General features: G+C 43.3%; 1 protein-coding gene across 3 annotated transcripts in view; it reads left to right on the top strand.

Annotated features, from left to right (window-relative positions):
* Positions 1–23,775, top strand: part of BICD2 (BICD cargo adaptor 2) — a 97,219-nt gene that overhangs the window by 28,631 nt on the left and 44,813 nt on the right. For all 3 annotated transcript variants that reach the window (XM_076345885.1, XM_076345886.1, XM_076345887.1), the window contains exon 2: positions 23,358–23,570. In XM_076345885.1, coding sequence (XP_076202000.1) covers positions 23,358–23,570 — 213 coding nt within the window. The remainder of the gene's footprint in view (positions 1–23,357; positions 23,571–23,775) is intronic.

The following is a 23,775-nucleotide window of genomic DNA, read 5'->3' on the forward strand; positions in this document are numbered from 1 at the left end:
GTGGGGTTGTGTAGATTGAAATGCGTTTGTCCTCCCTTTTTTTTAATCATGGCAAGAGCCTGCCCTTGAATCGTTTCTGACAGTGATATTGCTAGCAGCTAGACATCTGAGCATGGTGGCAAGTACCCCGACAGCACTCCCTCTAGCTTTATCGAGCATTGATTCAGCTGCGTGTTTCGGATTAAATGGTGCACACCAGTGACTTGGCCATGTGTGCTATTGCAGTTGGCCGTTGCTGTCTACTGTCTGATTGTAGAAATTGTGTTATGAGGAGAAGGCTGGGGTTTTTTTCACCCTCCCATCTTGCTTTTTAACTCAAACCTTAAAATAAAGGCCCAAATGTGTCTGTGTCTAATGTTTATTTTTTAAACAATATACAACGATAACGAGCAATGGTAAGTGGATATGCTGTGGTTCAGTGTGAGGCCTGGATGTAGGCTGCAAGCAAGGAATGTGAAATGGAATCAAGAGACTCATCTGGAGTTTGTTGTAAATACTGTACTAGCTGGATGCAAAAGATTATGCAACTGTAGTTGGATTAAATTCTCAGGGCCTTTGCTCAGGTTCTAAGTGGAAAATAAATTTGCTATTCAGGTGTAAGGAGTTTTTAACGAAAAGGCTATTAAGGTAACAAGAAAAAGTCTGCTTTTGTGGTGCAGAAATGGCTACTAATGGTATATTTGACCATGCGCCTTGTGCAGTCTTGTGTGTGTGTGTCAGAATAATTGAAGGCCACTAAGACCAGAAAGCCTGTGACTAATAGGTTTGGTTTTTATAAAGCTCTCTCTGTACAAGGTAAATGGGCAGCTGAGCTCACATGAGCACAGGTAACTTTAACGTATGCAGTAACTGATGCCACAGTTTTATCATTCAGCCTCCTTTACTACTTTAGTGATTAAAAGTGTGCTTAGGTATTATAAATAATTAGTCTGAGGTTTTTTTTTCTTTTATTTTCCCCCAAAGTGCCTCATGTGTTGGCTCGTTCTGGTACTAACAACTCAAGGTATTTATATGTGCTGGACTGTATTTACACAACTGTATTTCTGACTCTTTGTGGACCAGGCTTTGTTCACGAAAGCCTCTATTATTGCCACACCAGAGGAAGCCACTATCCTGTTCAATGAGCAGCAGGGTGATGAGCTTTACGTTAAATATGTTTTGCAGGATGCGACTTACTTCCTCTTGTTGTTTCTTGAGTGGGTGTGCCCACTCAGCAGGCAGGCGTTGTTCTTAGTCAGGAAGATTCCTCATGCAACGAGATGCTAATGCCTATTAACTGTTGTATTAAAAAAAAAAGCTACATGAGTATTACTGCAGAATTTCATGCTCACTGTTAGCCATATAGATAAAAGATCACTTGTTGAGGAGTCAAACCTTCCATAGTGCACTAAGTCTCAGTACTGAAGAGAATGGAACGAGGCTTCTAATGCTGTAGTCTGTGTGGGTGGTCCTTTGGTTACCAATAATTAAAGAGTGAGTAGAAGCTGTGTCTTCTCATCCCTAAATGCTCAAACTTGCTCCCAGTTAAAACAACAGTCTTCTCAGTTCTCTAATTGCAAATGCTGGGTTGGGCCAGAGGAGGTTAGAGAGAGGTTAAGTCTAATTTCTTGGGGCTGGGTGCTGAGCCAGGGTCCCTCAGTGCAGACTTAAATTCTTGGTCAACCTTGTAGAACTCTGCAATTAAACGTCAGTTGCATAAGCAGGTTGTGTTCATATTTGACAAGTAATCTTTCTCGTGTGAGAATGAGGTGTTACGTCTTGTATTTTATTTTTACGCTAACTTTATAGAAAAGTGGTTCATAATATTGCAGCAACATCTCTCAATTGTTAAGTTAACCCATCACATTGAAGGACATTCAGTAGGCTTTTGTGGGAGTAGATGAGGAGCCTGATACCCTGAATTTCTGCAATGTCACTTCGTTTCCTCACAATTACAGTCTATTACCTAACAGACACCTAATGATGTGAGCTCTGCTGCAGGGTTGTGCAGCTGTGATGCTCAGGAAGGACTAATCCTGCTCTGTGTTCTTGACTCTGCCAACTCAAACCACAACATTTTATAGAAAGGCAATCTAGAATTACTTTGTGTATTAATTGGGCTTTCACCAAAGAAAGCATAAACCATTATTTCAACAAAATCGAAGTCAGATCAAGGGCTGGACTCTTTTCCTGGAGTGTGCACAAATCTTCACCATTGCATCACCTCTTGGAAGATGAGTTTGTTTACCGTGTGCGGGGTGGGCTGGCATGATAGGAAGTGATGTGTTGTTTTGAAAACCTTGACTTCCCCGTAGGTACCGGATCAACGATGAGCTGGTGTTTGTGTATCTACTCCTGCTGCTTAGCTAAGGTTTGCGTTTGGCCCCTGTGGATATTTGAGTGTGGGAGAAAGAGCCTGCTCCCAAACTTGTGGAAATGCAAGAACTTTCACAACAGTGAGGAACAAATGAGGAGCTGAGGTCTGTGTGGTTGTACTGACACCCACACAGTGGCTGGCCCCAGACTGAGCATGGGCTGGGGCTCTAGGGGAAACTGGTATTGGTGCTGGGCTGGAGATGAGAGGCTGCCACAGGGGGACTCGGCCACACCTGCTACTAGCAAGGCCACACATGTTCTCACTGCATATGCCCCAGACTGTAGTCAAACTGTTTGCAGATGTTCAAATATAAACAAAAAAGATTTTTTTGGGGGGTGTGGTGTGGGCAATTATACTATTTCCATTTTGGTCTAATGTGAAGGACATAATGTGCCTACTTGCTTTGTCAGCTAAGTATAACTCCTCCTAACTTTAAATACAGTCACACGTGTGTTTAGAGGACCAAGATCTCATTTGATTTTTCTTTCATCTCCTTGCAGAAGTTTTTAGTTCTAATAAAAGTTCAACGGACTGTGGGAATAGCATCATGGTACGATACATAAGGCTAAATGTAAAAGAGCAAAAAGGCACATTTGGTGCCTTTTTGATCACAATCGGTGATCAAAATTTCTGCAATGTGATTTTGGAAAGAGTGAGTTTTAGCTGTGCTTTGATACCCCGGTGGGTGGTGAAGGGCACCCTTTGCACTTGTGTCTATAGTCTCTTCTGCTCTCAAACTACTAAATGGTGCTGATGTTCAGCAGCGTTAACTGCTTATCCTGCACATCTCCATCTACGGAAGCATCTTTCTTTTCTTTGAGGCCTCGTCTTGAGCTGTGCAGATGTCTGCTTGCAGCAGACAAGACCATTAGTTCATTGATCTGTTATGATGCAGAGGAGAGAAAGATGCCTCAGGATAGCTTTTTTTATTTTTTTTCCTTCACCCATCAGGCTTGAAATTATCCTGAAAGGAGGACTTTTTTGTGTTGACTTCTGTATTGCTCCCCTTCTCCTTCCTGCCCCCACATGTTCACCTTTTCTTTATTTATAAGAAAGCACAAATGTACGCGCACCAAAACCCCCATGACTCTCTAATTTAAGCTCAGCAAAATGCATTTGGGGCCTTCTAATTTTCCTTCCCTGCTATGGTTACAGTAATTTTTCTTAAAAAAACAAGCAACCAAACAAAACTAACCCAAACCTTGGATGAACACCCATTCCAGTCGCTGAGAACAACTAGAGCAGCTGCTGGTTAGCCACTTACTCGCAGGCGGGCTTTGAAGCTGGCCGCTCGCCGGGTGGCTTTCCCAGGAAGATGACTAATAGCGGAGGCAGCAGCAGGTTCTGATGTGGTCATGGGGGCACCATCCTGCTAATTGTCCCCAGGGCAGGACACTGGGGGCTGACGAAATGCTCCACGCTATCAGTAAATGTATTTTTGAAGTCAGTAGTCTCATGCGCTTGTGAGTGACAGAGAACACATTTTGGGACGACATGAATGCTGATTTATAGCAGGAGCTGTGTAACGAAACTAGCTTGCGTTCGCATCTCCAGGGGCAGGGTGTTGCCGTGAGGGCGGATGCCCGCCCTCCCTCACGGCAGGAGGGAACAGTAATGAATGAAATGCCTTGTGACTAATGTCCTTTGGCTTTTAACTCCAAGCTCTCCAGTCCCTCTCCTTGGAAGTCAGAGCAGACAGTAATGAGTACTGGCAGGGCTGGCTTTGCTCACTGACACCAAAAGCAGAGCGCGTGTACCCTGAGCATATTTCTGTGCCTGTAGTTGAAGGAGGGTAGGATGTGTGGTGTTCTTTGCTAATTGACAGCTCTCTGAAGGGGAAAAAAAGCCTTGAATCTCTTTGAGTTGTAAAGAACAACTGAAGGAAAATGCCTTGTTTGATTTCTGGTCTCCTGACTTTTATCCTTATTTTAAAAAAAGGACATTTTGATTAACTGCATGTTTTTATGGGGCATTTGGGTTCTATTTAATTTTTGATGGATAAACCCCTTTTTCACTGAAGAGCAGCTAATGACAGCCTCTTAAAAAGGGCAGTTTCTGCAAATCCTGCTTGATTTTCAGCACAGAAGAAGCTGAAATGCATCTACTAGAGTGTTTCCAAACTGCAAACAAGCATCTCTGTTGTGTGTTTACTCTAGTGATGGTACATACATGATACTGCTCTCCTGGTGCACGCACACACACAGGCATCGCTGTGCTTTTCAAACTTTATTGAGAAAGGCAGGGGATTATTTTCAGACAAGCTCTCTTATATCGCCTTTCTCCCGTATCTATGCTTGCTCTTCTATTCAATGAGTTTGAAATGAATTCCTCTTGGAGGAACACATTGTGCACATTCCAGCCTGCTTGTGGTGGTGCACCGTACATGGTAATGTGACTGTGATAACAAGCTTCAGCCCTTAAACATGTCTGGGTGAGTGAAAGCAAGGGTTAATGCCTCATGTTGGTTCATCTGTTGAGTACAATTAGCTTCATATAGCAGTGTTCCACTGCAGAGAAAAGGGCAGCGTGGCATTTATTAAAGACTGCCCCTCGCTGCTTGACATTTCAGCATCACATGCAGCTGGATGCACAGCCTGGAAAATGGGGAGAAATGCACTTCTTGGCTGGGTTAACACTGCTGGGGGACATGCACAGATGATGTAGGCTTCACTTGAGCAGAAATGAGCACGAGGGACACTCGTGTCCTACTTTCCCGCACGATTCCTTTATGAAAAGGTTAAAGGAGAAAAATATGCACACTTGGGTGTGTAGGCCGTATGCAGGCAGTGATGCCCTGACTCTCGCTTCCAACTGACAGTGCTTAATTAGAGCCTGCTGTGACGAGGCTGCCTGACTCCAGGGCATTTGCAGTTGGGCAGGAGTTGCGTAGTTTGCTGCCAGCATACTTTATGGTGTTAGATTGATCCTGTTTTCATTATGTTTTTCAAATCCCTCATATACTTTTGAAGATTACCTTTTAATCTCAGAAAATTGGTTATTGAAGTAATTGTCTGAGGAATTAGGGAGGCTGGTGAATAGCAGAAATGCATTGGCTTTCGTGAGCATTGTGGTGCTGTTTGCAGGACAGAAGATCAAATAGGAATGAAAAAAATACTCTCTTGTATAATCGTTTTCCATTGTCATCTGATTCTAGATGTAATAATGTAAATGTGCTCCTTCTGTAGATTATGCTTCTGAAGAGAGGGCCCTTGGCCAGTGGTGTGATCGTATAGAAATATGTGGGAAATACTAGTCATGGCTCAGGGTGCAAGTCAGGAGTGAGCACAAGCTTCTTACGTTATGAAGTCCACAAGTAAGTGCTCTTCCTGGCAAACTGAGTTTATAACAAAGTTAAATGAAGAAAACTTACTAATGTGGGGATTGCCTTTGAAAACTGCTGCAAAGCATAAAAGCTGGGGCATTATCACTGATGAAGTTTAGCCTTCCTCCTGTGTTGGCAGTATAAATCTTTTCTTGAGATAAGTACATTTTTAGACTAGTGCTTGGGTTGGTTTCACCTGCTTCTTCATATAATGGAAGAGTGCAACAGGTGAAGTATAAAACTGAAACTTGTTTATTGTGTTCCTGCCCTCCTTTTTTTGTAGATTTATTAGTGTCCTGTACTTCATAGGGCATTGGGACTGTTATTTCCCTACTGTAGGTCAGGAAACTAAAGCAGAAAGTGATGAAAAGGCTGTCCAAACAGTCATACAAGAAATTTACTGAAGAGCTGGGAATAAAAGTAGTCTCCTGGAGATTTATAGCTGTAAGTACTTAACTTTCTTACTTAACAAAGGCTGTCTGAAGGGAAGCAACTGCAAAAATTAGATTCCACATTTAATATTAGCAAGCAGTTTTATGAGCAAGGGTGGTTTGGTTTTTGTTTAGGTCTCCACCCCACCCCCACCCCGCATGTTTCCTTTCCTTTAATCTTTGGGAGGGATGAAATTGGGATGAGGACAGGAAAATCTGGATCTTTTTAGGCAGGACAGATGAAGCTTGTGGGTTTCCTCTGTGCCTGCAGCTGACCAGGTTGGGAAAAGGCAGTACCTAAACACAGCGTGACCTTTTCTGCATGTTACACTGTCTGTTCAGTGCTGAGGTGACTAGGCATGGGCAGGATAGCTAGATACTACCGTGTGATAAAGTGTGCCAGCAGGAATAAATCCTCGATGTAGGTATTTGCTTGTAGGGAAGCAGAATAATGAAGTTGAAGGCTGCCTGGTCAGGAGACTCTGCAGGCTTTGGGTTTATTCCTTCTCATGTTGATTGACGTTTAACCTTGAGTAAGGCCTTTAACCTCTTTGTGTCTCAGTTTCCCTCATGAAAAATGGGCTGTAACACTTCTTCCTTTCTGTGAGAGTTGAACTTCCAGGATGAGAAAGAGTGTAAAAATGTTACAAGTAACGTACGAGGCCTCAGTAAATTGCTTGTCACTTCACTTGTTCCAGCATCTTCTGAGAGCAGCAGAAATCAAAGACATGTAAATCCTTACCTAGTGTTTTGTGTGTATATTAAAGTAAATGGAGACCCTTCTGTAGTTTAATGCAAGCATTGATCACGCAGGTCTTCTCTCAGAAAACAGACCTGAGGTACTAAAGTCTGCAGCATGAATTTGTTAACTTGAGCTGTCATTTTCTTTCCTGTGCCATCTCAGAGACGCTTAACACTCCTGAAGTCTCTTACCTTGCATGAAATCCAAAAGCCTTTTCTTAAAATGTGTTTCATTACTTACCGCTCTGTTTAGTGTAGCATTATACCTAAAACAATCCCTTGCAGTCCGTGTATGGGTGTATGTCGCAGGTGGAATGGTACAGTGTGACGAATTAGTGACCAATTTTTTGATCTTATTCATGATAGCATAGAGCTACTGGCTAGCAGCGCCTGGCTTAATCGTAAAAAATCATGGGGAAGCTCCTATGAATTATGCATGGTAGCCTGACCCATTTGCAGGCCAATCTGTTTGCAGTGCAGGGCAGGTCACGTGCAGTCTGCGGGATTGCCTTTGCCATCGCCATCAAGGCTGATGGCTGCTCCCAGTGGTGGTCCTGCATGGTTTGCCTTACCAGCCTGCCTTTTGAAAGGTTTTAATGCATTTTCAGATTGCGTAGTCCCTACTGGGCTGAAGGTACAGATTCAGCAGGACATGTGGTGAATCTAGGGGTAGTTTAAAATAGCTGATACTTATTTTTCTCTTTGCACTTGAATAAGTGTTGCTCTATCCCTGTGATGCTAGTGGGGCCATTTTGTGGGATGACATGTTAAGTAGATGTTTTAAATGACAGAGAGCAACCTTTTCCCCTCCTTAGCATGTTTTATCTGTATACCGTGAAGAGGATAGGAGCTGCCTCAAATTTTAACTTGACAATGGGGTAATGGGATGGGACAGCCCAAGAAATTTCACCTTGGGTCAAGAGGGTCCAGAAATAATTGCTACTTCATACCTGGTGTGTGTTTTTTATGAAAGAAAGGGATGGTTTTCGAATAATGAAAAACTTTGAAATTAAGAAAGCAGTTTGAATGTCTGAGACTAGTGGGGAATCAGTGCCAAAGGAGCACAGCTACAAGTGTCCAAAGAAACTTATAGCTTCTTTCTTTAGGAAAAGATGTCAAAATTGCACTTTTCTAGTCCTGAAGTATCTAGCTATTACCTTTTTTGCATAAAAAACACAGAAAAAGCACGACTGGGTTGATTTGCAGTGCAATCTTCACATTTTTTTGCTATAACTTTTGCATTGTGGGTTTGGGTTTGTTTTGTTTTTGTGGTGGTGGTGTTTCTTCCTCCAAGCAGCTGTCAGCTTGAACTTCTGTACCTGGGGATTAATGTTTTATGAAGAGACTGCGTTCACTGCTGCTGTCTGCACTTGCTTAGCTCGTGCTGTGTGATTTACCTATGCTTATTAAGGTGGTCCCGATTCTAACACTTTGCTTGCTAATAAGTCAAAGCTTTATTGCTGAATAAGGGAGCAGAAGGGCAAGAATTGAAATGGCTAAGAATAATTTTCAGATTGACTCGCTGGTGAGGCTGCCAGCTTTGCCGAGGAGAGAATGGGCAGAGGAGCAGCTCTCCGTCACACCTGAGCTCTGATCTGCAAGGGAGGGAGAAGAGAGGGTGTTGGGAGAAACTAATTCTGTCATGCTCCGCATGCTGGATCTTGTGCGCGTTTCTAAATTTCCTGACTCAAGGGCTGTCATGTTAACACCTTTTCAAATGAATTCGCTTTGGAAGCAAACTGATTCTTAGCTGCTTCAGCAATTTCCACACCTGAAGCCAAACTCAGCTTCAGTAATTCCTTTGGAGCTTCTAGACCCCTTGGTTCATGCCTGTAAGAGAAACCTACATACCAAATCACAAAAGCAATGGAAATGGAGTGCTCACGCCTGTGAACAAAAGAAGTCAAGTGCTGGTGATTAAGTGGAGTGTCTCCTGCATTGCTCTGAGCCATTTCCACTGCCTTCATTTAGCCTGTGTTTCATCCCTGAGATTTTTTTTTTTTTGGGGGGGGGGGGAGTGTCATATCAAAAGAGTATTTATTGAGGGAGGAGAGGAGGCTACAGCCCCTTCCCAGCTGTGTCCAGTATGGCCAACATCTGGCCCACTACCTCTTGTAACAATATGTAGAATTGCTGCTTAGCTATTGATTTAGGCACAATTGCATTTAGCCCTCCGGACTGTGCAAGTTAATACAGTTTAAGTGTCTAGCTAACTAAGCTGACAGGCTAAATTAGACTTTTATCATCAAATCTTTTCATCCCAGCGGCAGTGCACTGAAGCAATGTATTCTAAATATAGGCTCCAGTGTGTTTTTTACCATTTAAAAAAAAAAAAATCCCTCTAAATCATCTGTGGAATGTCCCTCTAATCTGTGAGGGAGAACACTGTGATCTTATAAGGCATTTGCATTTCTTCCTGCTGAACCTGAAACCTTGTTATATCTTCTGTAAGTCTGATGATCACACTGTCTCAGCTCGAATGGAAGCAAAGGAGCACTGGAGCTTGACCACACTGCTGTCAGCCTGTCCCTCCTGGCATGTTCTTCTCTGGCATTGCCAGAGCATCCCTTCTGGTCTGCTATGGCTGGTGGTTTGGGGCAGGGAAACTATACAGCTGACTTCTCTGCCATGCTGCCCTTGTATCCCTGAGGAGAACAAACAGGAGCCTGCATGGGAATAATTCATGCAACGCAAGACCCAGAAGTCACCTGAATCTTGTATCATGGTATCAAAACCTCATGTTTGTTTTTGGGAGGTTTTATCTTACTTTTTTGCATCTCAAATTTCAGTCTCTTAAAAGCATCAACTCCTGTAGGGCGCTTTCTTCTAGTGATACAATGGCACAAAATGCCTGTTCTGTTTGGGCTGCAGCTTGCCCGGTGCTGCTGAGGGTTTAACAGTAGTGAGGTCTGTGAGATGAAGCAAGGCTCCAGTTAAAAGGTACTGGAGTGATTTAGAAGAAATGTGAAGGAGCTCAGTAGCCTCGCTGGTGTTAAGGACTTAGGTCTCAGAGGGGCAGCTGAGCTGGCTGTTGCTGAGAAGGTTGAGCGTCTTCTGGCCCTGGTTTGTGTACCTCCATCCATCCCCTCCGTCATGCCAGTGCTGCTGTCAGCCCTGGTCACCCAGCTGAAGCAGCTGGGAGCCGAGAGGGACTGAGTCAGTGGGAGCGCAGGATTAGGTCATGCTCAAAGGATTATGGTGTTTATGGGAGCACATGAAAACGCTTGTGTCACTGCGGCTTTAGGCTTCTGCTACAAGCCTAGTGCGTTCATTTAAGGACTTTGCTGAGAAGCTGTTAGTCAAAGCACTGGTGCATTAACTGAAGAATGCATGAATGGCCACTTTACAAGAAAAATTAAAAAGAAAATATATGAATGCAATGCACAAGAGGAATATAATACCTCCTTTTATTAAATTCCTTGCTCCCTGTAAAGAGGCGTCAATCTCTTCAGAACAGTGTTTTTGCACTTTCCTATCACTATTTTAGATCATTATGGTCATAATGAATTTGTTAGTATGAAAAATGTGCAATGCTTGGTTGAAGTAATGAAAAACATCTTTTATTTTGAATCTGATAAGCAGAAAGAATTAGGAGCTGAACTGGTGCTAAAATTTTGTAATTAAATTCAGACTGACAATGCAGAAACACAAACAAAAATTCGAGTGGCTTTTAGTGCTAATTACTCTTCTGATGCATATTAACATATCCTGATTAGTTTAATGTTGATGAGACATATTGATAATTAAATTGAAGTGAAGTTGCTAGTAGCGAAATACAAAAATGTGGGATTTTCACGTAGGGGGAGGAGAATACCAGCATTGCATGGTACCATTTGAAAACTGCTTGCAAAGGTAATTGTAGCTTGTCTGTTACCTGGCCAGCTCTCCTGATGAGGAATGCTTTTCAGCATAAAATTGAGAGACATATTTAAACTCAAATTGCAAGTGGATTTACACACAGCTCTTCAGAAAAGCAGCAGTCTGCTCTTCTGAAGGCAAAACTGCCCTATACAGATTAAACTCCTCCAAATCACAAAATGGGGGGGAAGGGGCAGGGGGGAGAAAGGGGGGGACTGAGCAGGAGACTTCTCATGCAGATGATGCCCCTCTGCAGCTGTTGTCACTATGGGCAGGGTGGGTGGCTTGATTAAAGCATTTCTCCTCACATCCTTTCTCGTGCCTTTTTGTTTTGTTTTCGTTTGTTTTTTTTTTTTTGCATGGCACTTGGGTATGAGATTTTAAGAGCAGCTGGTCACAGACAAAAAAACCCCCAAGGTGGTTGTTGAGAATAGGAGGGGGTAAGGGAGTACAAATACATTGCCATATTGAATCAGATCTGTCATCTCTTCAGTCTAGCATGTTTCTGCCAATGACTAGCATCTGAAAAAAGGCATTTGGAAGATGCAGAATAATGCCACCAGCACAAGGTAGCAATCCCTAACAACTAGAGACCGTCTTAAGCCCCAATGCCTGAACTTGTTAACAACTTTTCCAAAATGTCTTGACCTTTGCTTCTACACTCGGATGTTGTTATTGTGTTTTATGTGCAAAAGATGACCAATGTCTTGCTGGTATTTTCATCCCAGTGATCTGTTTCTATGTCCTGTAGCAATGTATTATGGTTTATACTTTTCTTGAAATACTTGTCTTTTCCTTTTTTTTTCTGTTAGGCATTTGGTAAAAGCAAATTTGTAGTCACTCCAGAAATGCACATAACTTTCATTCCAAGCTGGATATAAAATGTTAATTGCTTTACTGCAAATACATTACTAACATCTTGACTCTCCTTCAGCTGAAGGATTTGTGGTTAAATGTTCACTTGAAGCTAGCATTTCTTTTTCTTTCCCATTGCAGTGATAGGTCTATTTTCCCTGATTTGTTTTCAGTTACAGATAACTGGCAGGATTGAAGAATTGATCTTTGACTTTTTTTTTAAGTCTCTGTTTGCTTTTTTTGTTATTATACCAGGTTTGTGGAATAAGCAGAGAAACATCCTCAAAATTCAGTATCAATAGCAAGAAATGTCTGCAAGAGACTTATGATTTTTATATGCTGTTGATGTTATCCAGAGCTTGTATACCAAACTAATGCTGGCTGGGAATCTGTGATAAGCAGAGAGCGTATAACTGTATCTGGTTTCCTAGCTCCATATTTATGTGAATAAAGCAATCTGACCCCTCAAGATAGCAAAATAACCTACAATACAAAGAAGGCGGCTCAAACAGAGCAGTTTGGGGAACAAAGGACGGTTGGGCATCTCTGGGTTTAGGCTCTCTACAGTGGGGAAAATTTAAGTCTTGGCCTCTAAAGTATATAATCTTTAAAACTGCAATACTAGAGTTTTGTAACATCTAAAGCAAGCTGGAGCTTGTAGGTGCTGGATGGTTGTGCTGTTCGTAATGCATGTCTATGAAGGTTTTCTGAAAAACCACGGCTGCTGGAGGTAGCACCCTACCCATTAGTGGCGCGTGCTGGGGCCAGGCATCATTACTATCATGCAATGATCTAATTTCCCTTCTTTTATATTACATGTAAATATGAACTTTTATTAGTAGCAAAGGCATCCAGTTACCCAACATTTTGAAAAATGGTATGAATCCTAAAAGGACAGTGTTGTTTGTTATGTCCCCAGCAGTTTCGGGTGATTTCATTTGTGTGGCTCCTGAGTCCATGATCCTAATCAGTATGTGAAGGCTTTGGGTTAGATGTTTTGTTTTCCTATCTGAGATAACTTGGGGACGATGCTAGCGGTCTTTGACACAGTCTTGTTTTTCTATTAACTGCTTCCCTGTTGTTTCTGTCCAGCTTGGAGCATTGCAGCTGTAAAGCTGGTGTCTGTCCTCTGCTCCCAGCATTATCCTCAGAATCTTATTTTCCCATTTCTTCCATATGTCTACAGATACATAAGCAGCTGCAAATAGTGACACATTTTACATCCTGTATTTGTAGTCAGTATTAGTGAACCCTTTGGCCCAGGCAACTGTAGTTCTGGACTGGCAATGCCAGAGGCTTACTGCTTTGGGCAGCAAATTGTTAAGAGGACACAAAGTGGCACACAGGTGCCTCTTTACTTTATCCCATAGGGAGCTGAGAGGTGGGCTGTGCACCCTCAGTTCTAACCAGGTCTATGACTGATTGATGCACAGGTCAAAGACTAGCTGGATGGCCATCATTTACCTTCTGGTACTGCTTCATACTTGCTCTCTCCATTGTGATGCTATGGCATGCAATATCACCTTTCCTTGAGAGGCTTTTTGTAGCTAAATCCTACTGAAATGTGTGTTTGTAAACCAGTGAAGGTTTTTCAAGTGCAAGGTGTTTTGCATGGATTTCTGATTTTTAGTGACGTTACCATATGATCCACCTCTGTCGCTGGGATGCAGGGCTGCTTGCTTGCACGCAGCCCTATATCTTGGGAGTTTGAGTTTGGAGCCTGTAGATGTCTCGGCCTCCGGAGCCCAGGACTCAGACCTCTCAGCTGAGCTGAATTCTGTCTCTGCCCACCCGCTAACAACATTAAGCTCGAATATTGCCACTTTGCTCTTTCTGATGTTCTTCTTGATTCAGATGTTAATGGAGATTTTTCTGTGTTGGTACTTTTCAAGCTTTCTTTATGCCTGATTAGAAACAGCAGCTTAATTTTTAGGTCTGTGAAGCATCAGGAACAAAACCACTTAGTCTTTTTTTCCCCTTGCTGTCCCTTGGTGGATGTATACAGCTTGGTTGCCAGGAGCGTCCTGCTTCTCAACAGTGAACACGTGCTCTGTATAGTACTGCATGTATGTAATTGTGGAGCACGTAAGGATTTTTGTAAATACTGTAGTGCAAAAACCTCCCAAGACCAAAAAAACCCAGCCCCATTGTTTAGACTCTGCTCAATGTCTGTTTTCACCAACTTGGAAATCTGTGTGCTCCAAGGACTGCAAGCAAGCAAGAGCCGTGCAGAGGGAAAAACTTGATTTACCTGAATTTTACCTTATCCCCCTTTTTCTTTGCTCTTGAACTGTTTTCATTTAAGGAAACAGAACTGCTGCACACTATGAAAATGTGGCAGCATAAGTGTCATTCACTGGAAGACGTGCTACTGTCCCTGTTCACCAAGGCATCTGTCTTCTCTACCTGCAGATGGAGAGGAAAATTTCAGAAACACTCAAACCTTTTGTGTTTATTGAAGAAAGGTTTGACATTCTTGACATGTTGAGGAAGAGGAGGAAGAGAGGTGTCATAACGTCCCTGAATGTTGCACGGAAGGAGGGTGTATTAAAATAGAGAGCTTAGTCTCGCAAGCTCCAGCCTTAACCTGCCCAGGAGATGATGGGGTGATGCGCGGGGAGTCCCCGGCTCCCTCCTAGGAGCTGTTTTTCAGTCAGGTGATGCAACTTGAGCACAGTGTTAAAGCCACTTAGAGGTTGAAAATATCCTTGGCTAGCATTCATTTAAAAGTGTTAAAAGCAATTTACTGTTATATGTGGGGTTTCTTATGCGCCCTTGTTAGGACTTTTGTAGACAAAGAAGGATGTATTCAAATTTGCAATGCTTTCACTTCATGAGTATATGTAAATGCAAATTTTAAGCAATTACAGAGTAGACGTTAAAATCATAATAGTTTTAATGCTTTTTTCTCCTGCTGCTGAGATGGCTATTTAGTAAATCATGACCAACTGGGGTGAGCAATCAGTATGTGAGACTTTTTTTTTTTTCCCAAAGAATAAGCTGTGTACTTACTTCAGCTTTGTGATGAAACAGCAGACAGCTTGTTTCAAAAAGGACTAAACGATCCTTTATTGTCGTGTGTATGAAGAGGCATTATCAAGCTCAGTGGGGTTGTCTCCACATGATAACCAATGCCCAGTACTTAGCTCTAGGCTGTGTATAAACTGGTTAAGCAAGTACCTGCATCTCTTTGAAAATCTGACCTTGGTTTCTGATGCATGTTTTAGAGTATGTTGGGTTTTTCTTTTGTTAATTCTCAACTGTTTCTATCGTAGCAACCAAAGAATGTGAGATAAGCTGACCAAAGGAGGAAAAAAAAAAAGTAGATTTTTCTTTAAAACGATAATTTTGGCTTGTGTTCAGGCTGAAGAATTACACCAGCAAAACATTTCGGGGGGGGGTGGGGGTGGGGGTGTTCATGTTTGTTACAAGCCAAAGTACTTCCCCCCCTCCGGAATCAAATTTTGTGTGTTACTAGGATGACACATACTGTCCAGAAGTTGACTTGTATTGTGGAGCCCTGGGCCCCTTCAAGATTTTCCTCCTTCTTTCCTAATCCTTCAAATCGTGTATAAGCAGTTGTCTTCCCCTGCCCCCCTGGTTCTTTTAATGGAGGACATTTTAGTTCGGTTTATAGATGACAAATGAATTTGTAAGCAACTTATCTTACGAAACTCCTTTGCTGAAATATTTTTGTTTTCTGTTTTCTTGGGTGTGTTCTTTCATGTTCTTTCTCCCCATCGTTTTGGCTGAGTAAGAGGGAGATGTTATTTCTACTGTTGCTCTGTAACATCTCGGGGGGGGGGGGGGGGGGGGGAGGTGGTGACTCTTTCTCCTTGTCGGTGCATATGCTTTAAGCAGCTCTGAGGCTTTTTCTTTGCCTTTCCATTCTTGCTCTGGTTCAGTGTGTGCCTCGACTTGCACACTAGGTAAAAAGACAGGTACAGACTGAAGCGTAGTGCCCAGGGAGGCAGCACAGGGCAGCCTCCAAAGCCCGTAATAGTCCCTGTGCAGCCCGTGGGCTAGTGTCAGACCAGCAGACCTTTAGGGACGCCAGCTCTTTGCAGAGGTCAGCAGAGGATTTGAGGTGGTACTGGTTTTGCTCTAGCTCAGAAGGAGCTCTCCCCAGCATCACTTTTTTTTATGATAGTGGCATCCTAACATTTTCTGCTATGCTAAACTGACCAGCCTCCATGAACCTCTTGTTTTCAGTGGTCTATTTCAGGAAGTCCCAGAAAATACGGAAGCATAATCAGCATACTTTAGGTGAATTTCATGATTTTTAGGACCCGCTTCTGGCTAAGTAGAGGTCTGGAGTGACAGATCAAAGAAACAGGCAAACGAAGCAGCACTGTTCTGAATTTCCACAAGGCCTAGAGTCTTGGTTTTGAGCATGGCTGAGATCAATTTTTGCATCTCCTGTATCACAGCAGCTATTCTGAGAGAAGCACAGCGTTTGAAACTCTCCAAGACATGTGTTTTAGAGATTCTTCACATTTCATGTGATCGGTGAACATCTGCACATGAAGGAACTTTCTGAAAAAGGTTAGGTTTAAAATCTTAACAATCTTGTTAAGAAGTACTTGATACCTTAACAAGTATGCTAATCTTCAAGGAATCAGGAATACTTTCTTCTCAAAGCTTAAAATTTTATATGAAAGTCTCTTTCAGTGTGATGGGTTTCATGCAAAAACTATCTGCTCATCTATAAGATGACTGAGATCAGATTCCTCCTGCAAAATACACAGATCTATCTGTGTAATCACCAAATCTAGAGGAAACTTCACCTTTTACTGAATCTTTTGGAAATTGGTACTTTAAACTTGATTTAAATGCAGTTTGATCCAGGGCTTCATTTGAAGTAAGCTGGTTTTGATCATTTTATATAACATCTCAGTTATTGGATGAGTCTGCCTCATCCGTTTGCGGTCCAAATTCCTTTTCCCATTTGCAATTACTGTAGAGAGTTTTGAATTCTTGAAACTTAACATCATCAGCTGAAGATTAAACTTGTAGAAATCACCTTGATTTTTAGCAATTAGATTTTCTGGGCTATTTAAGAATATGATAGCACGTGTTTTCTAATTGCTTTGAGTCTGCTGATGTAAGTAATGCTGCAAACACGAAAGTTGATTTAATAGCATTTTGGTTGATGATACTTATTTTGGTAAACCTTCATCAGCTCATTATGGTAAAATTCCCATTGGCTTCAGGGGTGCCATAATTAGCCTTTGGACAGCATTCCCTAGTGTATTTGGGGGAGGAGGGCTTGAAGGACCACATGGACTGGTATGGCTGGGAGGGGATGGCAGCTTGACAAGAGAAAACTTGTCAGGGTTTGAGCTGATCTGCAGCTTCGCAGCAACTTTGGCAGCAGTTATTAGCAATGACTGATAATTAGCATCCAAATAATTTGGTGCAGTTCTCAGGGCTCGGCGTGAGCTCCTTTCTGCCTTGTGGGATGTGCTGCCCTCGCACCACGTAACTGCGAGCACCCTGGCTGAGAAGTGTTTCATATTCACTTGGTCCAGAAATAAGTGGCTATACAGAACTTGAGGTTGTGTGTGTTTGCGCTGGGGGTTGGTTTTGGTTAGTTTCAGATAATGTTAAAACCAAAGGAGGGCTTTCCATCTGTGTCTCATGCAGCTTTCTGAAGAGATAGGTGAAGCTAATCGTACCTTTGTCCAGCAGTGTAAAGTGTTTTCCAATGTACTGATGAGCACATCTAGCTGAGCAAATAGCAAGATAGCATTTTGGTTCATGAACTCTTTGACTTTTGCCTTTAACCTGACCTTGGGAAATCTGGAAGAAGGGAACTTTGATAGTCCCTTATTATTAATGTCATCTTGTAATTCCTTGAGGCAGCTGTTCAGCAGAACATGACGCTTTGCAGCCGTCGTGTCTAGCAAGGTGTGTGCAAATGAGTTGTCAGAAACTCATTTATCTTGTGAAGAATTTATACTTCAAAGAATATCATTCTAATATAGCTGTGAAGAATTTTCTTCCCTATTTTGGTACCTTAGTAGATAGAAATAGAGGTTTTGGAAGAGGATGAAGAGCAGAGTAAGTTTGACTTCTATTTCTGTGTTTTATATAATGTTAAAGCAAAAGTGGATGGGTAGATGCTGGACTCCTGGGTATGTGAAGGTTTATGGGTTTCATGCCTATCAATAAAAGTTAGTTTTCCTTTCAATAGCTTGATTTAAAACAGGCCTGGGCTGTAGCCATGGAAGATAATTGCATTGCCCTGTAATTTTGCACAATTTTGTTAAAGTTAAATTTCCTGTTCCACACAGGCTGTTGCAATTATGAAAATGGCTTGTAACATCAATGCATGAGGTCGTTTCTAAGTATGTACAAGAGAGAGATAATGAAGCTTGGTTAGAATAGAGGTGCTGTTTAAGTGTTCCCTTATAAATCCACCCAGATGGAAATGTTCCAGTCTGCCTGTCCTGATGACCATGTCTGTAGAGAATCATAGAATAGTTTGGGTTGGAAGGGACCTTTAAAGGTCATCTAGTCCAACCCCCCTGCCGTGGGCAGGGACATCTTCAACATCGTCCAACTTCAATCTCATTGCTCAGAGCCCCGTCCAACCTGACCTGGAATGTTTCCAAGGATGGGGCATCCACCACCTCTCTGGGCAACCTGTGCCAGTGTTTCACCACCCGCAGCGTGAAAAATGTCTTCCTTATGTCTAGTCTAAATCTACCCTCTTTTAGTTTAAAACCAATACCCCTTGTCCTATCGCTACAGGCCCTACTAAAACTCTGTTCCCATCTTTCTTATAACCCCCCTTTAAGTATTGAAAGGCTGCAATAAGGTCTCCCCAAAGCCTTCTCCTCTCCAGGCTGAACAACCCCAACTCACTCAGCCTTTCCTCGTAGGAGAGGTGCTCCATCCCCCTGATCATTTTTGTGGCCCTTCTCTGGACCCGCTCCAACAGGTCCGTGTCTTTCCTGTGCTGAGGGCTCCAGAGCTGGACGCAGTGCTCCAGGTGGGGTCTCACCAGAGCGGAGTAGAGGGGCAGAATCACCTCCCTTGACCTGCTGGCCACGCTTCAATGGATGCAGCCCAGGATACGATTAGCCTTCTGGGCTGCGAGTGCACATTGCCAGCTCACGTCCAGCTTTTCATCCACCAGTACCCCCAAGTCCTTCTCGACAGGGCTGCTCTCAATTCCTTCATCCCCCAGCCTGTATGGATACTGGGGATTGCCCCGACCCAGGTGCAGGACCTTGCATTTGGCCTTGTTGAACCTCATGAGATTCACATGGGCCCACTTCTCGAGCTTGTCCAGGTCCCTCTGGATGGCATCCCCTCCCTCTGGCGTGTCAACCGCACCACTCGGCTTGGTGTCATCTGCAAACTTGCCAAGGGTGCACTCGGTCCTGCTGTCTGTCATTGATGAAGATATTAAACAGTACCGGTCCCAATACGGACCCCTGAGGGACACCACTCATCACTGATCTCCATCTGGACATTGAGCCGTTGACCGCTACCCTCTGGATGCGACCATCCATCCAATTCCTCACCCACCAGACAGTCCACCCATCAGATCCGTATCTCTCCAATTTAGAGAGAAGGATGTTGTGGGGGACTGTGTCAAAGGCCTTACAGAAGTCTAGATAGATGACAGCCGTAGCTCTTCCCTTGTCCACAGAGGTAGTCACTCCATCGTAGAAGGCCACTAGGTTAGTCAGGCAGGACTTGCCCTTGGTGAAGCCATGCTGGCTGTCTCGAATCACCTGCCTGTCCTCCGTGTGCCTTAGCATAGCTTCCAGGAGGATCTGCTCCATGATCTTCCCAGGCACAGAGGTGAGACTGACTGGCCTGTAGTTCCCGGGGTCTTCCTTTTTTCCCTTTTTAAAAATGGGGGTTATGTTTCCCCTTTTCCAGTCAGTGGGAACTTCACTGGGCTGCCACGACTTCTCAAATATGATGGATAGTGGCTTAGCAACTTCATCCGCCAGTTCCTTCAGGACCCGCGGATGGATCTCATGGGGTCCCATTGACTTGTGCACCTTCAGGTGCCTTAGATGGTCTCGAACCTGATGTTCTGCCACAGTGGGCGGCTCTTCATTCTCCCAGTCCCCGCCTTTGCCTTCTGTGGCTTGAGCAGTTGCTGGTGAAGACTGAGGCAAAAAAGTCATTGAGTACCTCAGCTTTCTTCATATCCCGGGTAACCAGGTCTCCTGTTTCATTCTGGAGAGGGCCCACGTTTTTCCTAGTCTTTCTTTTATCCCCGACGTACCTATAGAAGCTTTTCTTGTTGCCCTTGACGTCCCTGGCCAGATCTAATTCTCTCGGGGCTTTAGCTTTCCTAACCTGATCCCTGGCTGCTTGGACAATTTCTCTGTATTCCTCCCAGGCTACCTGTCCTTGCTTCCACCCTCTGTAGGCTTCCTTTTTGTGTTGGAGTTTGTCCAGGAGCTCCTTGTTCATCCATGCAGGCCTCCTGGCGTTTTTGCCTGACTTTCTCTTTGTTGGGATGCATCGCTCCTGAGCTTGGAGGAGGTGATCCTTGACTATTACCCAGCTTTCTTGGGCCCCTCTTCCCTCCAGGGCTTTGTCCCATGGCACTCTACCAAGCAGATCCCTGAAGAGGCCAAAGTCTGCTCTCCTGAAGTCCAGGGTAGTGAGCTTGCTGTGCGCCCTCCTCAGTGCCCTAAGGATCTTGAACTCCACCATTTCGTGGTCACTGCAGCCCAGGCTGCCCTTGAGCTTCACGTTCCCCACCAGCCCCTCCTTGTTGGTGAGAGCAAGGTCCAGCATAGCACTTCTCCTCATTGGCTCCTCTATCACTTGGAGAAGGAAGTTATAATTGATGCATTCCAGGAACCTCCCGGATTGCTTATGCCCTGCCATGTTGTCCCTTCAACAGATATCGGGATGGTTGAAGGGTTCTTGTGTTCTGTGTAGTGTTAGAGTCCATTTACTCACGGTTCTGTAGCCAGCTTCCTGACCCTAGACAGTAATACCGTCAAGCTAATGGTAGGGTTTCTGCTGAAACTTCACAAGCTTGCTGGTTGAGAGGGAATAACAACCTTGCTGTGCAGAAATAACTGAAGCCCACAAAGAATAGCAGGAACCTTTGGTAGGGGTGACCCATGAGCTTGTTTCCGCAGTTGGTGTATGTGAGCTGACATCTGCAGTTCCTGTTTGGTTGGGTTAGTCTTGCCGTTTGGGACAAGCCGTAAGAAAAGGTAGTTTCTAAAAAGGGACTCTGACTGTTTTAGGGCATGGAAAACTCTCAAACATAAAAGTGGTGATAGCTTACTGAACTTCACCTCGCCTCATCAGGTAATTGAGGGGTGTGATGGAAGTCTCTAAAAACAATGAATGATTGACGGGATCATGAAATAACCACATCCCTTTAAGTCTCTGAACAAAAATACGTTATCTTTTATGAAAACGTGGGAAACTTGTAAACTGACAAAAAACTGTCATGTAAGAGTATGACTTAAAATACAGAATTTATTGCTATAGGATTTTATTGAGGCCAAAAATGCATAAAACCATGAAAAATGAGGGGATATTTTACATGGGTAACTAAATGTTAATAGCTCTTCCAAATTTACATTAAGCATTCTGCTTCAAGGCTTAAGGCAGTCCCCAACTCTGGGAGATTATGGGGTTTCTTGCACCTTTCTCTGAAGCATCTGGCATTAGCCTCTGTAGAAGACAGGATATTGGATTAAAAAACAAAGCCCAGTCTCATCTGCTATGCCAGTTTCTGTGTTCAAATACTCACTGTCAATAGTGGCTTCTGCAAAATGATAACATTCTCTTTTCAGTTGTTAAAGAAACCCAAGGCCTAGCATCTGCATTGAAAGTTTTAAAAGCAAATTAGTCATTATTCTCAAGAATTTCTCCCTTAGCGGTATTACTGAGTTCCTCGATTGAATCGTGCTTGGACTCTGCTGCCTGGCTGATCAGATGTGGCTTTGAGTATCCAAAGCTTCCGTGTGCTCTGCGTTGGCATCCCACTACCAAGAAAATGGTGCCACTTCACTGGGCAAATGGATGTCCCTTTCTCTGTGCCAGAGATTTGTAATAAATGCAGGTCTAAAAAAAGGTGGATCTTCATTCTTTATGGAAAAAAGATAGTGTATTTGAGAAGCTTCCGTGTTTTTTGCTATCCCTTTAACATTTATGGAGATCTTAGGTATTAGGCTTTTAAGCTGCTTTGTTGAAACTCATTTGACAAGGACTTGCACAGATGGTGCTTTACTTTCTGTCTGAAATGTGACGCTTTTTAATTTCCCTTGGGTCATCTCTGTGAATCTGGCTAGAATTTCTTCAATGGATATTTGTCTCCTGTATCTCTGACTTGTTTATCTGAAATAAAATTTAGTCTGATAGGAGCAATATGTGGGTGTCTTTAACTGTAGGCAGAGCTAGCACACTCAATCATTCTGTTTCAGCCCTCGTATATTCAATAATTACTGTATGTACTATTAATGCATCTGGTCTAATATACAAAAGTAATAAAATACTGAAATCTGCTTCTCTTCAAAGCAGACTTTTTTCCTATGCTGACAGTATATTTCTGAAGACCTAGGAAAAGATGATTAATTGAAAATGTAGTGCATGACTAGACAAGGAGTTTTATGAGATGCTGATCTGTCCTTGACCTGGCTTAATGCCTAGTATTAATGTTGGCTATGAAAACCTGCAGTGTGGACACTGGCATCCCAAAAGATGCCGTGGCACCTGAAAGCTCCAAATACATCTTGGGTTGGATTGTGGTGCACACACGTGCAGCAGTTAAAAGATAGCATTCATTAATTTCATTGACTTTGATCTATCTGCCAGGCTGTGTGTTACAAATACATACCTACTTAAAATGTTAAACTCTTTGCTTTATAACATCTATTAGTGAAAGCCACTGACGGGTTTCTTAAATGCTGCGGTCCAGCGGCTGGGGTGTCTCTGTGGGCTGCTTGCTCATGTGTTGGAGAACACTGCTGCTAGGAGCATCACCTCGTAGAGTTTCAAGCAAAATGAATACCCCCAAAAAGAAGCAGGAGGAGGTAAAAAATGACAATGACAGGTCTAAACAGAGGCATGCTATGCTGAAGAGGTTAGATCTGTGACCTGCCTCTTAAGTCCCTTTGCTGACGTGCTGCTAGAGATGACGTCTCCGAGAGTAGGCAGCAGAGCTGGTTGGGTGAGCGTCTGCTGACCTACTTCAGCCAGAATGACCCACGTTAGCCTGGTTACGGAGTAGCCCTGTTCACCTCGCTCGCTTATGGCTGCAGTGGGTTAGCAGGTTTGAGGGGGCAGTAATCCCCAGCAATAAGCAGCTGAGGGTGGTGACGTGTTTCTTTGGTATAGCTGGATCAGGAAGAGTAAGTGTGCTCCCAGCCTAAGAAATGGAACAGGCTGTTAATACTAAATCTGTTTTCAGTAATCCAGTTTTTGCAGAAGTGAGTCTGACCCAACTATAGAAAATATGCGCATGCAGAAGTGTCTGGTCATCTTGCAGTCATCTTGTTGAAAACCAAAGTCTTGCCTTAACAACCAACTCAGATCAATACCTTATTGTCCCACAAGGGTTTATATGAGGTTCTAGAAAACACTGGGTGCTGTGTGTTACTTTCAAGAGCCCTGTGTTGGCCGCTTGATAGCATTTAAAGGTCTGATCCCAGAAGAGGAGGATGTAGGAAAAGGTTGCATTGTTCTGCATCAAAGAAATATGAGAGTAAATAGTTTCAACTGTTTAAAATGGAAGTTACTTACACAAAATTCTGGGTTTACTAATAAAAGATTTGTTTTCTGACTGTCCTAGGCTTTTGGACAGGCCCATACCAACCACAAGAAGGTAGCAGCAGACGGAGAGAGCAGAGAGGAGACCTTGATTCAGGAATCGGCTACCAAGGAAGAGTACTACATGAAGAAGGTTATGGAGTTGCAGACAGAACTGAAGCAGCTCAGAAATGTCCTTGCCAACACCCAGTCTGAAAACGAACGCCTTAATTCTGTTGCACAGGAACTGAAAGAGGTGAGTGAAGGTGCACAGTGTGCGCCACAGCTTGTATTGTGGTTATGTTTTCTTGTGCTGTGTAACCAAAATAAGGAATATTCTTGAGCTGATCGATATCTGCTTAATACTGGCAGCTACTAAGATGGGTTGTCTCTCCGAGACTTCAGCAAGGTGATACAACCAAATGAAGCTGTAATTCAGCAGCACAGTAAACCCAGCTTTC

This window comes from Aptenodytes patagonicus, chromosome 8 (genome assembly GCF_965638725.1).
Source record: "Aptenodytes patagonicus chromosome 8, bAptPat1.pri.cur, whole genome shotgun sequence".
NCBI lineage: Eukaryota > Metazoa > Chordata > Aves > Sphenisciformes > Spheniscidae > Aptenodytes > Aptenodytes patagonicus.